General features: G+C 48.5%; 1 protein-coding gene across 1 annotated transcript in view; it reads left to right on the forward strand.

The window, feature by feature from the left end:
* Window positions 1-22924, forward strand: part of MASP1 (MBL associated serine protease 1) — a 250759-nt gene that overhangs the window by 174998 nt on the left and 52837 nt on the right. Inside the window, exon 11 of the mRNA XM_069212804.1 lies at window positions 5768-5902. Within this exon, the coding sequence (XP_069068905.1) occupies window positions 5768-5902 (135 nt within the window). The remainder of the gene's footprint in view (window positions 1-5767; window positions 5903-22924) is intronic.

A 22924-nucleotide genomic window follows, 5' to 3' on the forward strand; every position in this document is an offset into this window, starting at 1 on the left:
CTCCACTCTACATCACGTCACTCTACTCCACTTCACTCTTCACCACTCTACTCCACTCCACGCCACTCCTTGACATGTTAGGACACTCATTCCATTCCACTCTACACCATTCCACTCTACAACAGTCCTATCCGCTCTACTCCATTCTACACCACTCTATGACATTCTAAGACTATCGACTCTCTGACCCTCCACAACACTACAACACTCTATGATGCTCAATGACACTCTACTCTGAAACTTCACTCTATGCCACTCCACTCTACTCCATTCTACGCCACTCCATGACACTCCTTGACATGTTAGGACACTCATTCCACTCCACTCTACACCATTCCACTCTACAACAGTCTAATCCACTCTACTCTATTCTACACCACTCCATGACACTCTAAGACTATTGACTCTATGACCCTCCGCAACACTACGACACTCTATGATGGTCAATGACACTCTACTCTGAAACTTCACTCTATGCCACTCCACTCTACTCCATTCTACGCCACTCCATGCCACTCCTTGACATGTTAGGACACTCATTCCACTCCACTCTACACCATTCCACTCTACAACAGTCTAATCCACTCTACTCTATTCTACACCACTCCATGACACTCTAAGAATATCAACTCTATGACCCTCCGCAACACTCCGACACTCTATGATGCTCAATGACACTCTACTCTGACACTTCACTCTATGCCACTCCACTCTACTCCACTCTATGCCACTCCATGCCACTCCTTGACATGTTAGGACACTTATTCCACTCCACTCTACACCATTCCACTCTACAACAGTCTAATCCACTCTACTCTATTCTACACCACTCCATGACACTCTAAGACTATCGACTCTATGACCCTCCGCAACACTACAACACTCTACGATACTCAATGACACTCTACTCTGACACTTCACTCTATGCCACTCCACTGTACACCACTATACTCCACTCTGCAAGGCCTTACTCTATTCCATGCTAGACAACTCTAAGCCATTCCACTCTAAGACACTCTATTCACCTCTGTAACTCTCTACTCCACTCTAATCCACAACACTCTATACCTCTCTATAACCTTCTCTGAGGCACGATAAAACAAAAACAGTCTCAGAGTAGCCCTGTTGTATTGGAAATAGTTAAAACTTGATGTTGGTGCCTCTCAGAGGACCTCTCACCCGTTCTTGTGTCAGCACTCACTGAAAGCTGGTACTCCCCATTCAAGGAGAGTGCCTGAGAGAGCTGCGAACCCCCTCCAAAGGATTGCTCACCCTCTCACATCTCAGCACTCACTGAAACTGGCTCTTGTGGCTCATAGAGACTCTCTGACTCTTGACTCTGGCCCCAGGGGAGCTCTCACCCTCTCACATCTCAGCACTCACTGAAATTGTCCCCAACGGGGCATAGAGACTGCCTGACGAAGGCTCCTGGTCCCTTGAGGAGCTCGTACTCTATCACATCCCAGCACTCACTGAAACTGGCCCTCACGGCTCAGGGAGCCTGACTGACGCAGGGCCCTGGTGCCAGAGGACCTCTCCTCCTCTCACGTCCCAGCACTCACTGAAACTGGCCCTCACGGCTCAGGGAGCCTGCCTGACTCCTGGCCCTGGTCCCAAGGGAGCTCTCATCCACTCACGTCCCAGCACTCACTGAAACTGGCCCTCACGCCTCAGGGAGCCTGACTGACGCAGGGCCCTGGTGCCAGAGGAGCTCTCCTCCTCTCACGTCCCAGCACTCACTGAAACTGTCCCTCACGGCTCAGGGAGCCTGCCTGACTCCTGGCCCTGGTCCCAGGGGAGCTCTCAGGCTCTCACGTCCCAGCACTCACTGAAACTGGCCTTCACGGCTCAGGGAGCCTGCCTGACTCCTGGCCCTGGTCCCAGGGGAGCTCTCATCCTCTCACGTCTCAGCACTCACTGAAACTGGCCCTCACTGTGCCTGCCTGCCTGCCTCTTGACTTTGGCCCCGGGGGAGCTCTCACCCTCTGACGTTTCTGCACTCACTGAAACTGGCCCTCACTGTGTCTGCCTGACTCTTGACTCTGGCCCCAGGGGAGCTCTCACCCTCTCACATCTCAGCACTCACTGAAACTGGCCCTCACTGGGTCTGCCTGACTGTTGGCCCTGGTCCCAGAGGAGCTCTCACCCTCTCACGTCTCAGCACTCACTGAAACTGGCCCTCACTGGGTCTGCCTGACTCTTGGCCCTGGTCCCAGAGGAGCTCTCACCCTCTCACGTCTCAGCACTCACTGAAACTGGCCCTCACTGGGTCTGCCTGACTCTTGGCCCTGGTCCCAGAGGAGCTCTCACCCTCTCACGTCTCAGCACTCACTGAAACTGGCTCTTGTGCCTCATAGAGACTGCCTGACTCCTGGCCCTGGTCCCAGAGGAGCTCTCATCCTCACGTCCCAGCACTCACTGAAATTGGCCCTCACAGCTCAGGGAGACTGCCCGACGCAGAGCTGTGCTCACACAACAGGCACAGGCCGCTAATTGAGTGATGAATGATCCCAGAGCCTGACACTGCTTAATTAAGTTGCAATAACTATCAATTAGCACCTCGCTGGAAGTACTTAATTTGAAGTGTCACCGAAGTCTTCCTCCGGCCTCTGCGCAGCCAGGCGTTCAGAGCGCACGCGCACCACTGGCTTGTACTAGAGCAGTGGTTCCCAACCTGTGGTCCGGGGACCCCGGGGGGGTCCGCGAAGCCTTCTCAGGGGGTCCGCGAGAGCCTAGAAAATTAAAAAATATTAATAAATATTGACAAATTAGGTCCCCAACTTCCAGTAATGACTCAGGCGGGGGTCCCCGGATTCCCATGATGATTCAGTGGGGGTCCCTGGGTTCCATTAATGTTAAAGTGGGGGTCCACAGAAATAAAAAGGTTGGGAACCACTGCACTAGAGTGATGTGGGGGATCAGGGGGGGCTTGACATCCTACATCTAGCTGATGTGACACGAGACAGCCAAGAACACCATGAGATATGGAGAAAAGCGCTGGTCGTCTCGGCGCACCAATTTAGCATTCACCACTGAGTGGTGAATTGGCTTTATATACCTGAAGTACGAGGCGACCCCATGTTCTGACAGCCCCCCATGCTCCCCAAGAGAGACTCATAACCAGCACATGGTACCAAGCCTATCCGAGACAGCTGGTAGCGCCAAAAAGCTGCGCAAATGGCTAAATGGGTGCTATACAAGAGCTGCATAGAAACTTAGGGCCAGATTTATCAACATTTCACGCAACGCAGCAGACACCTGCAGGAAAGGTAGAGGCCGGGAATGCACCACATGCATCAAAATAGGGAGCATTCCTGCTTAATGCATGTGCTGGCGCGCAAACGGCTGCCTAGCGCCAATGCAGACACAACTGCGCCATGGTGCTACGTTGCCTGAGTCACAGGCAGGATTAGGGACGCCTTTTCTTTGCCAGTGTTGGTAGATCTGGGAATGCTTCAGAATACATGGGTGGATGCCTGGGAACACCCACGCTGCACCCACTGAACGTCTTTCCAGGGCAGAGTAACGCACTGCAGCACCTTGAGCAGCCTTCTGTCGCTTCTGATTTACCAAGCCACGCAGAGCCACGGAAGGTGGTTTACCGTGGCTCGGTAAATCTCTTCTAGGCTTTGCGTCCCTCTTCCCTTCCCTTTCATAGTGCAAGAGTGATGCAAAACGTTGATAAAACTGTGCCTTAGTGTAATATTAAAAAAAAGGATTATTTTTGGATATTAGATGCCTGGGTAAATCCCTTAACCTCACCTCTTGAGAACTAAGAAGGTCTGTGCCAAGTGCAAGATATCCATGCAGAATGTCCCAAAGGAACCATTTAGCATTTCTGTGAGTTGGCTCTTAGCCCTCGGACCACATCAACTTAGTGAAGATGTGGACCTGAAAATGAAGTTCTTTGCGTTGCACACCTCCTGTGACCCTCCCAACACCAACCGTCCCAGTGAGGAAATCACTTTGACTCAAGCCCTCCGAAGGGGGAGAAGGGGGTCCAGTGGACACCCCCAGATATCCCTCGGCAGGCAGATGCAGTCACCTGCCTGCAACGGGATCTCTCGCCCATCTTCAGATTGCTGGTGGGTTGTCACCTGCACAGAGACCCACAGGGCGGTTTTGAAGCAGCCTCTCTGTATTTCACTGAATGTGCTGACACCGGAGCAGGGTGACCTTGAGGCTGCCCTGGGGCAACGCAATCTTTGTAACAGGGCGCAGTGACCCGGCGTGCACCTGATGCACCTGTTTAAAGGTGCGCTGTGGAGCAAAGACCGTGTGCCCTAGCACTAATGTGGGCCCAGGGATCAACCTGTGACACCCAGAAGCTGGATGTCTGAGCTGCGCAACGTCCTTTACTCGACCTCCAAGGCGGTCTCCCTCAGAACAAGTCAATAAGAAACCTACCTGTCCCCAACCTCTAAAAACTTTTAACTATGCGCTATGCCGAGTACTGCATACGTGGCACTTCTACACTCCCCCACCAATGAAAGGCTTGTGACGCTGCTGCCCATGTCCTGGGGAGGTTTGGAACTCTGTAGTGGACATTGGCTGTGCAGAGACTCCACACAGGAGGTCGACACCTCCTCTGTGCAGGGGTCTTCAGTTTATTTTGTGTTCCACCGTGTGACATCGGCTCTTCACAGGGTCACTGTGTAAAGGGAGCCGATATCGTGTGACACAATGACGTATCGTGGGAACTGGCAGGTCTCGGACTCCCACCTGAAAGTGTCCCATGGACTCTTCAGTGGCCCGGTGAATGGGGAAACTGAACAAGATTGGACTCCTCCCCCTCCGTCTGAGGGATCAGCTGCCTGTGTCTGACCATTATCTGCACAAGGCCACCTTAGGCCTTTCCACCAGGGAGGACATTAAAGTCCCTACAATAGTGAGCGCCACCCTCAGGGGAACCTTCTGGGCCCAACCTTCATTGGTATTTTGTGTATTTGAAGATGCCAACACTACAAAACATGGTGTAGGGATTAACACACGGTACAGAGTTGTGAAGCCCCCATGCACCTAGACACAAATTGATAGGATAAGTTAGCAGTTTCAACCCTACCCAGTGCACCTGCATTTTGTTCCTAAGGGCCTAATTTAGAGTTTGGCAGAGAGATTGCTCCATCACAATGGTGACGGCTATCCCATCCGCTGTATTACGATCCATTATATCCTATGGTATTTATACTTTGGCGCACGGGATATCTGCCAACGTTGTGACAGAGTAACCCCTCCACCAAATTCTAAATCAGGCTCTAAGCCACACAACTCATATTTGGGCATGGAGATCCAGGTTTTGGTGTGTGCATGTGCAAACTTGTTTTACACTGAATTGCACACATAGTGGGTTTCCAAAGAACACTGCGCATGTTGGATAACAGGAAAATACATTTATGGCTTGTACAAGAACAGGATGCTAAAAAATGTGCCCATTGACAGGGTCGTATAGATCCATTCACTGGTGCTAAAAGTGGTGCGGACGCAACTAGCTCCTGTTTTACCACTACCTGCTATTAGGAACTGAGAGCAAATTGTGCCCACTGCAAGTCCCAGGAGGGTCTGTATATCCCTGTATGCTGTGCTCGTGTGTCCAGCAAATACTGGCTGAGGCGTTTGGAGAACAGTTCTTGAGTAAATTCACAGGTTTTTCACAGGTGTGTCTTGACCACACTTTTCCGGAAGCACTTATTAGGCCAAATCAATGTGCATTGCTAGTCCATTAGAACCCCCCTTGTGGTATAACCATCTGCATTCCTTTTGGTTTCAGTGTGTGGAAGCCCCAGGTTTACCAGGAGTGCCCTTGCCAGGATTGCTGGAGGAGCCTATGCCAAGAAGGGCATTTCACCGTGGATCGCCATGTTGTCTCAAGATGGCCGCCCCTTTTGTGGTGGCTCATTGATAGGTAAGCAACCACAAGCAGAAATTCGTGACATGTTGGACAGACGGCATACTGCTGATGAACAATAAGACATGGCTATGAAGCAGCCCTCAAAAGAGAAGGGGGTGAAGAAGGAGCTGGGTCAAGATGTCCACTGTGCCAACTTGTTTACTAATCTACAGTTACTCAGCCATGCAGTGTCACACCCAGCGTTGCACATAAGTATTTAATGATGAATGGTTCCTGAAACATGGGTATGCCCAGGAGTGGGCCCTGTGCTCACTGTGCTGCTGAAACCAAGCTACACCCAACTGGAGAGCACCAATAGGTAAGAACGGACCTGGGTTGCTTGTGCTCCGGTTCAGGGAGGACCCTGCCTGGCAGCTCAGGCTGGGCTATTACCCCAGGAACAGGGTCAAGACTGGTTTGCATTTGGCTGGGTCCAAACTAACAAGGCAACATATGCAAAATGACTGGGATAAAGCCTGAGTACTTACCAATGGCTGTGATTAATTCAAGCACTCACATTTCTAAACTTCAGTGTAACACCCAAACTGTGAGGGATATTCCCTAATGTGGGACCCCTGCTCACTGTGAAACTAGAACCAAGCTACACCCAACTGAAGAGCCCTAATCAGCATGAAACTGCTTTTTGGTTTCTTGTCTTCTGGCAGTTCAGGCTGGACTGGTCCTGTTGGAGCAGGGTCAGGACTGATTTGGATATGGTTGGGTCCAAACTGAGGTGGCATGGAGTGCAAAATAAAAACAGACTGGGATGCGGCCCGAGTAAATATCAGTTGCTGAGATAATTCAAGCACTTCATCCATCACATTAATGCACGATTTCACAATACCCTCTCATTAGTGAAGGAGACACTTTTTCAGGTCAGGTATAATGACAACTTTAGTTGACTTTCCAGCTTCATGTTTTAAACACATAATCATAAACAATACATCCTTTCGGAGGGCTTTCATTCGTCCTTTATCCACTGATTTCAAGCATCACTCAAAATATGCTTCCTCCTACCACAATGCAAATCATAGGGCAGTGGGTCAGCCCACTTCAGTCATTGACTGCCTTCACTTGAATGATTGCATTTTTGCAGCACATATATACATCCACCTAACAAATAGTCCCGTAGGGTTAGAAATTTGTGGGTACCTGTATTTACTAGGGGTGGGTGGTGAACTCCACTCTCAGAGTTTGCAGAGTTTTTCCCACTCCGCGCTCTGCTTAGAGCGTGGAGTTTCAAAAAACTCTGAGTAGTGGAGTCCCTTTCCTTGTTCACGCTCACCAACCTTAAGTTGGCGACTGTGAGTGAGAAAAATGTTACTCCAGACCACCTTCCAGCGAGATTTCTCAATGCGGGTGGTAGCGGATGGTCGCTGCCGCTTGCATTGAGAAACCTTCCATTAACGTTGAGGAAGCTTCCGCTCGAGTAGAAAATCTACTTGAGTGGCAGGAAAGAAGAAGCGCCCTTTTGCGCTGTGTGGGGTGCTGTTCGAGCTGATTTTACACATGGGCCAAACCCCGACGCTAAAAATCCACACACACAGTGTGACCAAATGCACTCTGCCGCTTGCGAACTCCCCTGACTCCGCCACGGCCTAGTATTTACTAGTGTCGGCTAATATCTATGCATTTAAGGGTGTCATCACAATGTACCATAATAGTCAATAAATGTACTGAAAGTTGCAATATTGATTCATTATCATGAACTAGTGTTGGTATGTTTACTTGACCTACGGAAAACAAGCACAGATCAAAAGTGGCATAAGTATTTATGCCAGTTTATTTTACGGAAATCAAACCCCTCAGCTTTTCACGTAGTTGCATCTGACTAGAAGAGGACATCTAGTAACGACCTGAGGTACTGAAGCTTATTGAAGACTTTCCAGGCAGTTGGATCTGACTCGAGAGGGCCATCTAGTAACTACTTAAAGTACTGCAACTCTGTGAAAGACTTTTTAGGCTGTTGCACCTTTTAGAAGGACATCTAGAGTGCCTTAAGGTGCTGCAGTTCCATGAAGGTCATTTTAAATAATTGCATCTGACCAGAAAGGGACATCTGGAGACCACTTTAAGTACTGCAGTTTTGTGAAGGACTTTTGACACAATCGCATCTGACCAGAGAGAGAGACCACTGGTAACAGGTTGTGGTAATGCAGGTTTATAAATATCTTGTTAGTTTCAAGTTTTCCCAAAAAATCATAATGAAAGTTAATACACTTACATAGATAGAGGGACATTTGGTCAAATTTGTTTTTCATTGATATGTTCAGCTGTCGTTGACATGCTGCTTCCTCTCTAGACAGCTCAGGACAGTGGAAACAGCTCAGTGCACCATAAGCTGGCCACACTACAAGCAACCACAATCTGCTGTGATACATGTGTATCTAATTAAAAGTAGCCCTAACTATGACATTGGTGGTAATGACCGCCTAGCGCCGCGGCCATGGCCGCCAAAACACCGTCGCCGTGGCTACTTACTGTCCGCCATATTATGACCGTAGCCAGAATTCCACTAGAAGGCTGGCAGAATTCCGGCTACGAAAATGGCGGCGGACGGCAGGAACGTGGCGCTGCAGACAGCAGCTGCACCACACCAGTAGATCGCCGCAGACCGTATCATGATCCATGATATGGCCCAGGGATGTTCTTCTGGTGGACGCTGCTGCTGGCAGCAGCATCACACCCCGTCTCCTGCCGGAGGACCCCCTGCAAGCAGGTAAGTCGAGTGCTCCGATAGAGGAGGGAGGTGGGGGGTGATGTGAGTGTGTGGGGGAGGTGTGGGTGTATGTGGCTGTGTGCGTGCATTCGGGTGTGTGGCGCGTGGAATGTGCGTGTGCATGAATGGGTGTGAGTGCGCGTATGTTGTGTTGTGTGAATGCGTGGGTGCGTGTATGTATGTAAGTGTGTATGCATGCGTGGGTGAATGTGTGTATGAGTGTGTGTATGCGTGCGTATGTTGGTGCGTGAATGTCATGGGGGGCAAGGGGAGGGGAGACCCGTATCAGTGTCAGGGAAGGAATTCCCTGGCACTGATAGTGCCTACCGGCTTGGTTTTCATGTCGGTTTGGAAGCCACGAAAATCATGGCGATAGGCAGTGTCATGATCTGGCAGGCGGGTTAGTGACGGCCGCCTGGTTGTAGACTGAAGTCTCCAGCCCGCCGGCTGCAACAGCCCTAGCGGACGGAGTGGTACATTGGCGGTTAGGCATGCCAAACCGCCAATGTCATATTTTGGGGAAAGGTACCGCCAGCCTGTTGGCAGTACCTTTCTCCAAAATACCACCGTCCGCCAGGGTTAAAATGAGGGCCTAAGTTTGAAGGTATTTGTTACTACCAATGACTTCTAGGACCTATGCATACTAGGGGGTTACTCTTCTGTGGCAATAAAGACCTTTATTGAAAGTTGCAATACTGGTTTATCATAATCCGGCCTTGGAATAGTTACTGCCACGGCAACTAGGTGATGGATGGATTGCTTGAATTAATCTCAGTCACTCGCACAATCTCAGGACCATATTCCGGTCCATCATTTTTAACCCACTACACACTTTAGGCTAAGTCCTGCCTTATGCAAATCAGTAGTGACTCTGCTCCTCATGGGAAAAGACGGCCTGAACTGCCCGCAAGGCCCCCTCCAGAAGGATCACAAGCAACCCCAGACCGGCTGGTGCCATCAGTGTTCCCTTGCAATACATTTATTGAAGGTTCTAATACTGACTTACCATCCTACACCCGCTTTGGAATATTTACTATAGAGGACATGCCCATTAGCGGTGCCAAAGCTTAAATGCAAATACCCCTGTTGAAGTCACACCCCCTCTGCTTTGTGAAATGTACTTCAAGTAGTTGCATTTGACCTGGTGCTGTACTGAGACTTGATGGGCTTCCCTGCAAAGCACATGGGGGCCTCCCCTCTAACCCCATTCAGGACTCCCCAGGCCAGGGTGCTGTGCTGATGGGGTCCTCTGGAGCTCAGGGTCCCTCCCCCCGAACCTCAGGGGCTTCAGAGGCCTTTGTTACACCACTGCATTGTGACTTGAAAAGGACATTTACTAGCAACTTTAGAAACTGCAACTCTATGAAGACTTTTTGAGCAGTTGGCTCTGACTCCAGAGTTGTAGGAGGCTGGACTGGCTTGTAGTGAGCACCAAGGGGTACTTGCACCTTGCACCAGGCCCAGTTATCCCTTATTGGTGTATAGGGTGTCTAGCAGCTTATCCTGATAGATAATGGTAGCTTAGCAGAGCAGCTTAGGCTGAACTAGGAGACGAGTGAAGCTCCTACAGTACCACTAGAGTCACTTGCACAATATCATAAGAAAACACAATACACAGTTATACTAAAAATAAAGGTACTTTATTTTTATGACAATATGCCAAAGTATCTTAGAGTGTACCCTCAGTGAGAGGATAGGAAATATACACAAGATATATATACACAATAGCAAAAATATGCAGTATAGTCTTAGAAAACAGTGCAAACAATGTATAGTTACAATAGGATGCAATGGGGAAACATAGGGATAGGGGCAACACAAACCATATACTCCAAAAGTGGAATGCGAACCACGAATGGACCCCAAACCTATGTGACCTTGTAGAGGGTCGCTGGGACTATTAGAAAATACTGAGAGTTAGAAAAATAACCCTCCCCAAGACCCTGAAAAGTGAGTGCAAAGTGCACTAAAGTTCCCCTAAGGACAAAGAAGTCGTGTTAGAGGAATAATGCAGGAAAGACACAAACCAACAATGCAACAACTGTGGATTTCCAATCTAGGGTACCTGTGGAACAAGGGGACCAAGTCCAAAAGTCACAAGCAAGTCGGAGATGGGCAAATGCCCAGGAAATGCCAGCTGCGGGTGCAAAGAAGCTTCTACTGGACAGAAGAAGCTGAGGTTTCTGCAGGAACAAAAAGGGCTAGAGACTTCTCCTTTGGTGGACGGATCCCGCTCGCCGTGGAGAGTCGTGCAGAAGTGTTTTCCCGCCGAAAGAATGCCAACAAACCTTGCTAGCTGCAACTCGTGCGGTTAGTGTTTTTGGACGCTGCTGTGGCCCTGGAGGGACCAGGAGGTTGCAAATTGGGCCAGAAGAGAGAGGAGACGTCGAGCAAGACAAGGAGCCCTCTCAGCAGCAGGAAGCACCCGGAGAAGTGCCAGAAACAGGCACTACGAGGATGCGTGAAACGGTGCTCACCCGAAGTTCCACAAAGGAGTCCCACGTCGCCGGAGACCAACTTAGAAAGTCGTACAATGCAGGTTAGAGTGCCGTGGATCCAGGCTTGGCTGTGCACAAAGGATTTCCGCCGGAAGTGCACAGGGGCCGGAGTAGCTGCAAAAGTCGCGGTTCCCAGCAATGCAGCCCAGCGAGGTGAGGCAAGGACTTACCTCCACCAAACTTGGACTGAAGAGTCACTGGACTGTGGGGGTCACTTGGACAGAGTCGCTGGATTCGAGGGACCTCGCTCGTCGTGCTGAGAGGAGACCCAAGGGACCGGTAATGCAGCTTTTTGGTGCCTGCGGTTGCAGGGGGAAGATTCCGTCGACCCACGGGAGATTTCTTCAGAGCTTCTGGTGCAGAGAGGAGGCAGACTACCCCCACAGCATGCACAAGCAGGAAAACAGTCGAGAAGGCGGCAGGATCAGCGTTACAGAGTTGCAGTAGTCGTCTTTGCTACTATGTTGCAGGTTTGCAGGCTTCCAGCGCGGTCAGCAGTCGATTCCTTGGCAGAAGGTGAAGAGAGAGATGCAGAGGAACTCGGATGAGCTCTTGCATTCGTTATCTAAAGTTTCCCCAGAGACAGAGACCCTAAATAGCCAGAAAAGAGGGTTTGGCTACCTAGGAGAGAGGATAGGCTAGCAACACCTGAAGGAGCCTATCACAAGGAGTCTCTGACGTCACCTGGTGGCACTGGCCACTCAGAGCAGTCCAGTGTGCCAGCAGCACCTCTGTTTCCAAGATGGCAGAGGTCTGGAGCACACTGGAGGAGCTCTGGACGCCTCCCAGGGGAGGTGCAGGTCAGGGGAGTGGTCACTCCCCTTTCCTTTGTCCAGTTTCACGCCAGAGCAGGGCTAAGGGGTCCCCTGAACCGGTGTAGACTGGCTTATGCAGAATTGGGCACATCTGTGCCCAACAAAGCATTTCCAGAGGCTGGGGGAGGCTACTCCTCCCCTGCCTTCACACCATTTTCCAAAGGGAGAGGGTGTAACACCCTCTCTCAGAGGAAGTTCTTTGTTTTGCCATCCTGGGCCAGGCTTGGCTGGACCCCAGGAGGGCAGATGCCTGTCTGAGGGGTTGGCAGCAGCAGCAGCTTCAGTGAAACCCCAGGAAGGGCAGTTTGGCAGTACCAGGGTCTGTGCTACAGACCACTGGGATCATGGGATTGTGCCAACTATGCCAGGATGGCATAGAGGGGGCAATTCCATGATCATAGACATGTTACATGGCCATATTCGGAGTTACCATTGTGAAGCTACATATAGGTAGTGACCTATATGTAGTGCACGCGTGTAATGGTGTCCCCGCACTCACAAAGTTCAGGGAATTGGCTCTGAACAATGTGGGGGCACCTTGGCTAGTGCCAGGGTGCCCTCACACTAAGTAACTTTGCACCTAACCTTTACCAGGTAAAGGTTAGACATATAGGTGACTTATAAGTTACTTGAGTGCAGTGTAAAATGGCTGTGAAATAACGTGGACGTTATTTCACTCAGGCTGCAGTGGCAGGCCTGTGTAAGAATTGTCAGAGCTCCCTATGGGTGGCAAAAGAAATGCTGCAGCCCATAGGGATCTCCTGGAACCCCAATACCCTGGGTACCTCAGTACCATATACTAGGGAATTATAAGGGTGTTCCAGTAAGCCAATGTAAATTGGTAAAAATGGTCACTAGCCTGTTAGTGACAATTTGGAAAGAAATGAGAGAGCATAACCACTGAGGTTCTGATTAGCAGAGCCTCAGTGAGACAGTTAGTCACTACACAGGTAACACATCCAGGCACACTTATGAGCACTGGTGCCCTGGGTTACCAGGGTCCCAGTGACACATACAACTAAAACAACATATATACAGTGAAAAGTGGGGGTAACATGCCAGGCAAGATGGTACTTTCCTACACAACACCCCCCCAAAACGAAGGACAATAAGACTAGCCATGACCTGATGAGTCTTCCTAGTCTAAGTGGAAATATCTGGAGAGTCCATCTGCATTGGAGTGGCTACTCCCAGGTCTATATTCCACTGTATAGTCCATTCCCTGTAGGGATATGGACCACCTCAACAATTTAGGATTTTCACCTTTCATTTGTTTTAGCCAAAGTAGAGGTTTGTGGTCTGTCTGAACAATGAAGTGAGTGCCAAACAGGTATGGCCTCAACTTCTTCAGAGCCCAGACCACAGCAAAGGCCTCCCTCTCTATGGCAGACCAACGCTTTTCTCTAGGGGTCAACCTCCTACTAATAAAAGCAACAGGTTGATCCTGGCCCTCAGAATTAAGTTGTGATAGGACTGCCCCTACTCCTAATTCAGATGCATCAGTTTGGACATAGAATTTTTTAGAGTAACAAGGGCTTTTCAGGACAGGTGCAGAGCACATGGCCTGCTTCAGCTCCTCAAAAGCTTTCTGACAGTTTGCTGTCCATAATACCTTTTTAGGCATTTTCTTGGATGTGAGGTCATTAAGAGGGGCTGCAATGGAGCCATAGTTCTTAATGAACCTCCTGTAATACCCAGTGAGGCCTAGGAAGGCTCTCACCTGAGTCTGAGTGGTAGGGGGAACCCAATCAATAATTGTTTGGATTTTCCCCTGAAGTGGTGCAATCTGTTCCCCACCAACAAGGTGTCCCAGATAAACCACCTTACCCTGCCCTATCTGGCACTTTGAAGCCTTGATAGTGAGGCCTGCCTTTTGCAGGGCCTCCAAAACTTTCCATAGGTGGACCAGGTGATCATCCCAGCTGGAGCTAAAGACAGCTATATCGTCCAAATATGCTGCACTGAAAGCTTCCAGCCCTTGCAGGACTGTGTTCACCAACCTCTGAAAAGTGGCAGGTGCATTTTTCAAACCAAAAGGCATTACAGTAAACTGGTAATGTCCTCCAATGGTAGAAAATGCAGTCTTAGGTTTAGCATCTTCTGACAATTTGATCTGCCAATACCCTGCAGTAAAATCAAAAAGTGCTTAGATACTTGGCAGATGCCAGTGTATCTATGAGCTCATCTGCCCTGGGTATAGGGTGAGCATCAGTTTTGGTTACCAAGTTGAGACCTCTATAGTCTACACAAAACCGCATTTCCTTCTTTCCATCTTTGGAATGGGGTTTTGGTACCAGTACCACAGGAGAAGCCCATGGACTGTCAGAGTGCTCAACCACTCCTAGTTCTAACATTTTCTGGACCTCTTGCTTTATGCAGTCCCTGACATGGTCAGGCTGCCTATAGATCTTACTTTTGACAGGCAAGCTGTCTCCAGTATCTATAGTGTGCTCACACCAAGAAGTGGTACCTGGCACAGTAGAGAAGAGTTCAGAGAATTGATCTAGGAGATTTATGCAATTGTCTTTCTGCTCAGCAGTAAGACAATCAGCCAAAACTACACCTTCCACAAGAGCATCTTGTTCTGTGGAAGAGAAGAGATCAGGTAGAGGATCACTGTCTTCTTCCTGTCCTTCATCAGTTGCCATGAGCAGGGTGAGATCAGCCCTGTCATAGTAGGGTTTTAGGCGGTTGACATGGAGCACCCTAAGGGGAATCCTGGCAGTGCCTAAGTCAACTAAATAGGTGACTTCTCCCTTCTTTTCAACAATTGTGTGGGGTCCACTCCATTTATCTTGGAGTGCTCTTGGGGCCACAGGCTCCAAGACCCACACTTTCTGCCCTGGTTGGTACTGAACCAAAACAGCCTTCTGATCATGCCATTGCTTCTGGAGCTCTTGGCTGGCCTGAAGGTTTTTACTGGCCTTTTTCATGTACTCAGCCATCCTTGATCTGAGGCCAAGTACATAATCCACAATATCCTGCTTAGGAGCTTTTAAAGGTTGTTCCCAACCCTCCTTTACAAGTGTGAGTGGACCCCTAACAGGGTGTCCAAAAAGAAGTTCAAAGGGGCTGAAGCCCACTCCTTTCTGGGGTACCTCCCTGTAGGCAAAAAGGAGGCATGGTAGAAGGATATCCCATCTCCTGCGGAGTTTTTCAGGGAGACCCATAATCATGCCTTTGAGAGTTTTATTAAATCTCTCCACCAGTCCATTTGTTTGTGGATGATAGGGTGTTGTGAACTTGTAAGTTACACCACACTCCTTCCACATGGCCTTTAAGTATGCAGACATGAAATTGCTTCCCCTGTCTGATACAACTTCCTTTGGGAAGCCCACCCTGGAAAATATTCCCAGGAGGGCCTTTGCCACTGCAGGTGCTGTAGTGGTCCTTAAAGGAATAGCTTCAGGATATCTTGTGGCATGGTCCACTACCACCAAGATAAATCTATTGCCTGAAGCAGTAGGAGGGTCAAGGGGGCCAACTATGTCAACCCCTACCCTTTCAAAGGGAACCCCAACCACAGGCAGTGGAATAAGGGGTGCCTTTGGGGTGCCACCTGTCTTGCCACTGGCTTGACAGGTTTCACAGGACTTACAAAATTCCTTTCTGTCCTCAGACATTCTAGGCCAATGAAACAGGGGAACAAGCCTGTCCCAAGTTTTCATTTGTCCTAGATGCCCAGCTAGGGGAATGTCATGTGCCAGGGTTAGGAGGAACTTTCTGTACTCCTGAGGAATCACTAATCTCCTGGCAGCTCCAGGTTTAGGATCCCTATGCTCAGTGTACAAGAGGTTGTCCTCCCAGTAAACTCTGTGAGAGTCACTGACATCCCCATTAGCCTGTTTGACAGCTTGCTGTCTGAGACCCTCTAATGTGGGACAGGTTTGCTGTGCCACACTCAGCTCCTCTCTGGCAGGCCCCCCTTCACCCAAAAGCTCAGCAGTGTCTGCTTCCAGCTCCTCTGGTGTAGGTTCTGCACAGGGAGGGAATTCTTCTTCCTCAGAAGTAGAATCCACTGTAGAGGGAGGGATAGTAGGAAGTGGTTTGCTTCTACTAGCCCTTGCTTTAGGGAGCACTTGGTCCATTGTTCCAGGATCCAAGCTTCCCTGTCCTTTTTGCTTTTTGGCCTGAGCCCTTGTCAAAGCAAAAATATGCCCTGGGATGCCCAGCATTGCTGCATGGGCCTCCAACTCCACATCTGACCAAGCTGATGTCTCCAAATCATTCCCTAATAGACAGTCTACAGGTAAATCTGAAGCTACCACAACTTTCTTTGGACCAGTAACCCCCCCCCAGTTGAGATTTACAACAGCCATGGGGTGGCCAAGTGTGTTGTTGTGAGCATCGGTTACTTGGTACTGGTGACCAAGTAGGTGTTGTTCAGGGTGGACCAGTTTCTCTATGACCATAGTCACACTGGCACCAGTGTCCCTGTAGGCCTGAACCTCAACACCATTTATTAGGGGTAGTTGCTTGTACTTATCCATATTAAGGGGACAAGCAACTAAGGTGGCTAAATCAATAGCCCCCTCAGAGACTAACACAGCCTCTGTGGCCTCCCTAACAAGGCCAACCCCAACTAAGTTACCAATAGTGAGCCCAGCTACTCCCTTGGATTGGCTATTAGTAGGTTTGCTCCCACCACCACTGCTATTAGTAGGGACACTAGGTGTAGCAGTAGGGGTTGTAGTGGTAGGAGGCTTGGTGCCTTTCTTTGGACAACTGGGATCTGTTGTCCAATGGCCTTTTATTTTACATAAATAGCACCATGGTTTCTTTTCCTTGTTCTGATTAAAAGAGGATTTGGGCCCACCACCCCCACCAGAGTGTTTTTGTGGGCCTGATGAAGACTCATTTTTAGATTTGTCCCCACCCTTGTCAGAAGACTTACCATCCTTCTTTTTGTTGCCATCTTTGTCACCCCCTGTATGAACTTTTCTGTTCACCCTTGTTCTGACCCATTTGTCTGCCTTCTTTCCCAATTCATGGGGAGAGGTCAGATCAGAGTCCACCAAGTACTGGTGCAACAAATCAGACACACAATTCTTAAGAATATGCTCTCTCAGGATCAAGTTATACAGGCTGTCATAATCAGTAACTTTACTGCCATGTAACCACCCCTCCAAGGCCTTCACTGAATGGTCAATGAAATCAACCCAGTCTTGTGAAGACTCCTTTTTGGTCTCTCTGAACTTTATCCTGTATTGTTCAGTGGTTAAGCCATAACCATCCAGGAGTGCATTCTTAAGAACTTGGAAATTATTAGCATCATTTTCTTTCACAGTAAGGAGCCTATCCCTACCTTTTCCACTAAATGATAGCCATAGGATAGCAGCCCACTGCCTTTGAGGGACATCCTGTACAACACAGGCCCTCTCAAGTGCAGCAAACCACTTGTTAATGTCATCCCACTCCTTATAAGGGGGAACTATCTTGTGCAGATTCCTGGAATCATGCTCTTTTGCAGGATGACTATGGGGAATACTGCTGCTGCCACCATAGGTTTCTAAACCCAGTTTCTGTCTCTCCTTCTCTACTTCTAAAGTCTGTCTATCCAAATCCAGCTGTTGCTTCTTGAGCTTCAGTCTGGTTTGTTCCACTCTCAATCTATTGAGCTCCCTTTCTAACAATCTGTCATCAGGGTGGGTGGGAGGGACATGCCTTGAAACAGAAGTATGGTGAGAATGGACAGAAGGAGACCTGTCCCTTACAGAAGCCACCCTAACAGCTTGGCTAACAGAAACATCACTACCAGTATGGTGAGAATAAATGCTTTTGCTATGATGTGAGACAACACTATTTATATGGTGTGGCTCATCATCATTACCAACTATGCTAGACTGTCTAGTAATGGGCAGGCTAGGAATTTTCTTTCCTGAATCTTTTCCTGGGGGAGTCCCAGGATCAGATTGAGAACCATTAGCTACTTTTTCAACAGATGGGGCACTTCTAGCCTTATCCTGTTCTCTAAGCATGTTAAGTAACAGTTCCAAGGAAGGATTCTTCCCTACACTCAAACCTCTCTCTATACAGAGACTCCTTGCTCCTTTCCAGCTAAGGTGGTCATATGCAAGTTTGGACAGATCAACATTTTGGCCTGTGCCAGACATTTTTAGAGAGAGTTAAAGTGATAGTAAAAGATAAAAAGTTTGTCAGAGCTTTTAGAAAGACAGAGAAAAAAAACTTTTTAAACTTTTTAGAACTTTTTAGAAAGTTAGAAGTACTTTTCAGCACTTAGAAAAGAGTGAAAAGAGGAAATGCAAAGCTTTTTGGCTATGTGTATATACACTGACCTTGTTTTGTATATTTTTCTCTTATGAAAAGTACAATGACAAGAGTGGTAAGTAGTCTCAAAGCAGTTATCCCACCGCTGCACAACCAATGTAGGAGGCTGGACTGGCTTGTAGTGAGTACCAAGGGGTACTTGCACCTTGCACCAGGCCCAGTTATCCCTTATTAGTGTATAGGGTGTCTAGCAGCTTAGGCTGATAGATAATGGTAGCTTAGCAGAGCAGCTTAGGCTGAACTAGGAGACGTGTGAAGCTACTACAGTACCACTTAGTGTCATATGCACAATATCATAAGAAAACACAATACACAGTTATACTAAAAATAAAGGTACTTTATTTTTATGACAATATGCCAAAGTATCTTAGAGTGTACCCTCAGTGAGAGGATAGGAAATATACACAAGATATATATACACAAGGAGGTGCATGAGGAACATGACGGTCAGCTAACGAGCTGCCGTGAACTCCCGTCGGACGGATGTGACGCCGAAACCGCGCGTCTTGCATTGTGAGCAGACCTTCCCTCGGTCTCTGCTCGGGAAAGCGGCAGAGGTTTCTCCCCGTCGGATCCACGTCTGTTTGTCCCCCCCGCCCCCCCCCCCCCCGGGCGACGGCTTGAAGGATAAAGGGGCGAGGGTGAGGATTTTCCTCATCTCGCCTTCGCGCTCCGGATTGGGAGTCTGGGCGCGTGAGACTCGGGAAAGCTGCGGTAGCTTTCCCTGCCGGATCCGCGTGTGTTTGTGCCCCCGGCCCCCACCCGGGCGACGGCTTGAACGACAGGGAGGTGAGGGTGAGGATTCTCTCCTCTCGCCTTCGTGCAACGGATTGGGAGCCTGGGAGCGTGAGCCTCGGATCTCCCGCTTCAGCGTTTCTTGAGGGAAGCCCCTGGAGCTGCGCCAGCGGAGCAAGGAGCAGCAAAGACGGTGACAGGGTATTTCTGGTGGAGTGGGGGGGAGCCTGGGTGACTAGTCCTATGATTATTGCCTGACTATAGCCTGTCTCCAGCAGGCAGAGACTGTTATCAATATCGATGCTGCCCTCCCAGGAGTATTGGGGAGCTTAAAGAAAACATGTATACCTGTGAAAGTGCTGCCTATTGCAAAAATAACCAGATGCAAGAGTCTTCTACTAGAAGTTTGTATTAGAGGAACTCCAAGCCTAAATATTGAGTTTTACAGCTGTATATTTGCTAGGGATTGTTACGTTTCAGCGCTTGTCATTTTATAATCACAAATTCTGTGCAAAACTTGCTGCTTTATACAGAAGGGTAGTGAGACTCAGAGGGACGCCAAAACTGAAAACTCTTTTTGCATTCATGGTGCTTTGCCATTTCCTGGAAGGACTGAGAGTGTAAATTGTTGTTCCAATTGAGAGCTCCTCAGGTTTAAGGGTCTTGAGAAAGGAGGTGGGACATCGCTTAGATAAGTTCCCTGTCGGGTGGGGGTACTTGGCCCTCCACTTCTTGTGCTGTTTTTTCCCTGGATTTCTAGGCGTTAAAAAGAGAAAGAGAGGGGGCAAGAAGAATACTTTTTGTTATTGCGCCTTGTTAATTTCATTCTTCCTCTCTACAGTGTTTTCCTTTTTCCGACTTTTGTCGGGAAAACTAGGGAGGAAAAACGGCGAACAAGAAGGGGGGTCATTAACTACGGGGAGGGGTGGCGGGGTGTCTTGGAAGCAGGCTCTAAACTCCAGTATTTGGGCAGAAGCGGCAAAGGGTGTACGACGTGGGAGATCTTATACCTCCCGCTGCTCTCTCCGTGGGAGCCTCCCGGAGTCCCCGGGGTGCCACACCAGATCCAACTTAAGTGGGACGGGGGCAAGAAAGGAGTGTGAGAGTGTTGGAACCCCGCAGTGCATGTCATTAATCAAGCGACGCCCCAGGGGTGCCCGGGCAGAAGTCAACGATGTGATTGTGGCCAGGAAAAGTAAGCCCGTTACCCGTGGTACAAGTGCTAATCTTCGGACTCAGGTCTCTGGAACTATAACAACAGGTATAGCGGACTTAGATCCTAAAATCTATGGTGAAGGGCCACCCCACACAACACTATTAGTGGATCATCTTTTACCCCTCCGGGAAGAGAGTCAAATTGAGATCCAGGGGAGGAGTGATTCGTTGATCACAAGGTACTTTCAGACCGCAATTCCTCCACCACAGGATATGGCAAACGTTAAACCGGCCTTAGACAAGTTAGGGGCTTCTAAGCTAGTTGAAGGTGGTTCAGTTGTCGGCCCAGCACAAGAATTGTTAGATATGGAACCAGCTACACTGAGAGAGGGCCCTTTTAAGATACTACCCTTGCCGGAAGTCGATGGTAATTTTTCCAGTGGATCAATAACGCATGACTTGGATGTACAGGCTCTGCTAATTTCTCTCACTAAAGAAATTAGAGGGAAATTCGAAATTTCAGAAACTAATCAAACTAGGATTCGGGAAGCCTGTGAGGTCTTGGAAAGTAAAATCAACCTGTTATCAGACCGGCTGGGGAAACTAGAGGCTGTGGTGGAGGCCCACGAGGAACGAGTGTTAGCTCAAGCTAAGGACATTTCACAATTGAAACGGGGAGAAAAGATGTTGCAGGACAGATTGGAAATGTTGGAAAATAATATGAGGAGAAACAATATAAGGCTCTTGGGAGTTCCAGAGGGCTTGGAAGGGGAAAATATTAAGAGCTATGTGATCTCGCTGATTAGGGAAGTCCTCCCCAGTATGGTAGGGATCAACCTGGAGGATGACATTCAGAGAGTCCATCGTGATCCTTTCAAGAAAAATCCAGGAAGGAAAAACCCCAGGAGGATTTTGATAAATTTCAACACATACTCTATTAAGGAAAGAATCTTGTCTGAAGCTCTCAAGGTTGGGGCTTTTCCCAAAGGGGAATGGTCTCTTAGGATAAGATCTGATGTGTCTAAGGCAACGTTAGATAGGCAGTGGGAGCTGGGAAGTTTTATGCGGGAGCTCCGTGAGCTAGGGGCGACGGTCCAACTAAGGTTCCCGGCAGCTCTCCGTATAATGTGGAAGAATAAAATGTACAATATGAGAGACCCTGGGGAGGTCAGTATATTTATAGAGCAGATTAAGGCGTCTCAATAAGATCTAGTGGAAAGCCCCCGTCCGGCGTGGGGTTCGAAGATAGGATAACAGGATGGTTATCCCAGTAGAAAAAGGGAGGGTTCCTCTGGGGGGGGGAATGGGGTTTTGGGGGCACGTTGGTGGTGGTAGGTGTAGGGGTGGGTGACACGGGGAGTCGGGGTTTGTTTTGGGTTTGGTGGGTTGAAAGGGATAAAATAAGAAAGTCCTCATATGTTGCTAATATAGGTCGGGGGGGTTGCTGTTCTCCCTTTGTTTTCCTTCTCGCTACGAATGAGCATGCAGGGTATTGAAAAGTTGAGATTTATCTCATGGAATGTGAATGGGTTAAGGGTGTCTGGTAGGAGGAGGAAGATCTTTGAGTACTTACGTTTGGTTGAGGAGGAGATTATTATATTGCAGGAAACCCATCTTCACCAAACTGAATGGGAGACCTGGCTTAAACAGCTGAATTGGGTTGAGTTTAGCGTATGCTCTTCTCAAACTAGTACAATAAAAGGTGTGGCAGTTTTGATTAAGAAATCCATGAGGTTCAGGGTAGGAATAGTACATGCTGATCCTAGAGGGAGGTGGGTAGTGGTAGAGCTGTGTGTAGGTGGTCATTGGATTACAGTGTCAGGTTACTACGGGCCGAATATTGACGACCCATCGCCATTTCAAGACTTATTTAATATTCTACTCTCAGCTAGGTACCCAGTGGTGTTGGGTGGGGATTTTAATATACTGCTAGACCCTGTACAGGACAAGTCAACCCCCCGGGGTACGGTTAATTCACCTAGAACAAGGGCAGTAGTGAAGCAAGCGATGCAGGATTTAGGCTTGGTAGATGCCTGGCACTGGAGAAGGGGAGAAGGAGATAGATATACATTCCACAATAAAAAATATGGGCATAGATCTAGAATAGATTTCTTTTTAATTCATAAAAGTTTATGCCCGGAGGTAAGAAGGGTAGCTCACAACACAGCACACATGTCAGACCATTCTGCAGTAATACTACATTTAGATATTAGGGTTAGTAACAGGACAACTAGGAGCACAATCATTCGTGCTCTATTTTTAGACGACGCATCAGTAGAAGTGTTAAAAAAAGATACTAGAGAATTTTTTCAGTTGAATCAAGGAACAGCAAGTTTGTGGTGTGTTTGGGATGCGTTCAAGGCTTTTATAAGAGGGAGGCTAGTTAACCTTGCAGCTTATAAGTATCGTGAAGAGAGGGAAAAGTTGGGAAACATGGAGTTGTCATTGAAAACCTTGCAGGTTGCAAGGTATAATGCGCAGTTAGAAGGGAAAACGGATTTAGTAATGGAGCTGTCTTGTCAAGAGGAAAAGGTCCGGTCTAATCTAGATGCTTTTTTGGAAAACCGCTGTAGGTTAAAATGGGAAAGTAGTCAATATGCTCATTTTGATTATGGAGAAGGCTGCAGTAAACTGTTAGCGTGGAAGGTTAAGTCGGACCTTTCCAAAAGGCACATTTTATCAGTCAAATCAGAGCCTACGAATCAGGTCTGTACGGAGCAAGAAGAGATTGAGGGGGCATTCGTATCTTTCTTTCAGGAGATATATTCAGAAAGTTCGGTTAACTTAGAAGAGCCGGTAAGAGAATTCTTAGATAATGTAGATCTCC

The sequence above is a fragment of the Pleurodeles waltl genome, chromosome 11, assembly GCF_031143425.1.
Source record: "Pleurodeles waltl isolate 20211129_DDA chromosome 11, aPleWal1.hap1.20221129, whole genome shotgun sequence".
Taxonomy (NCBI): Eukaryota; Metazoa; Chordata; class Amphibia; order Caudata; family Salamandridae; genus Pleurodeles; species Pleurodeles waltl.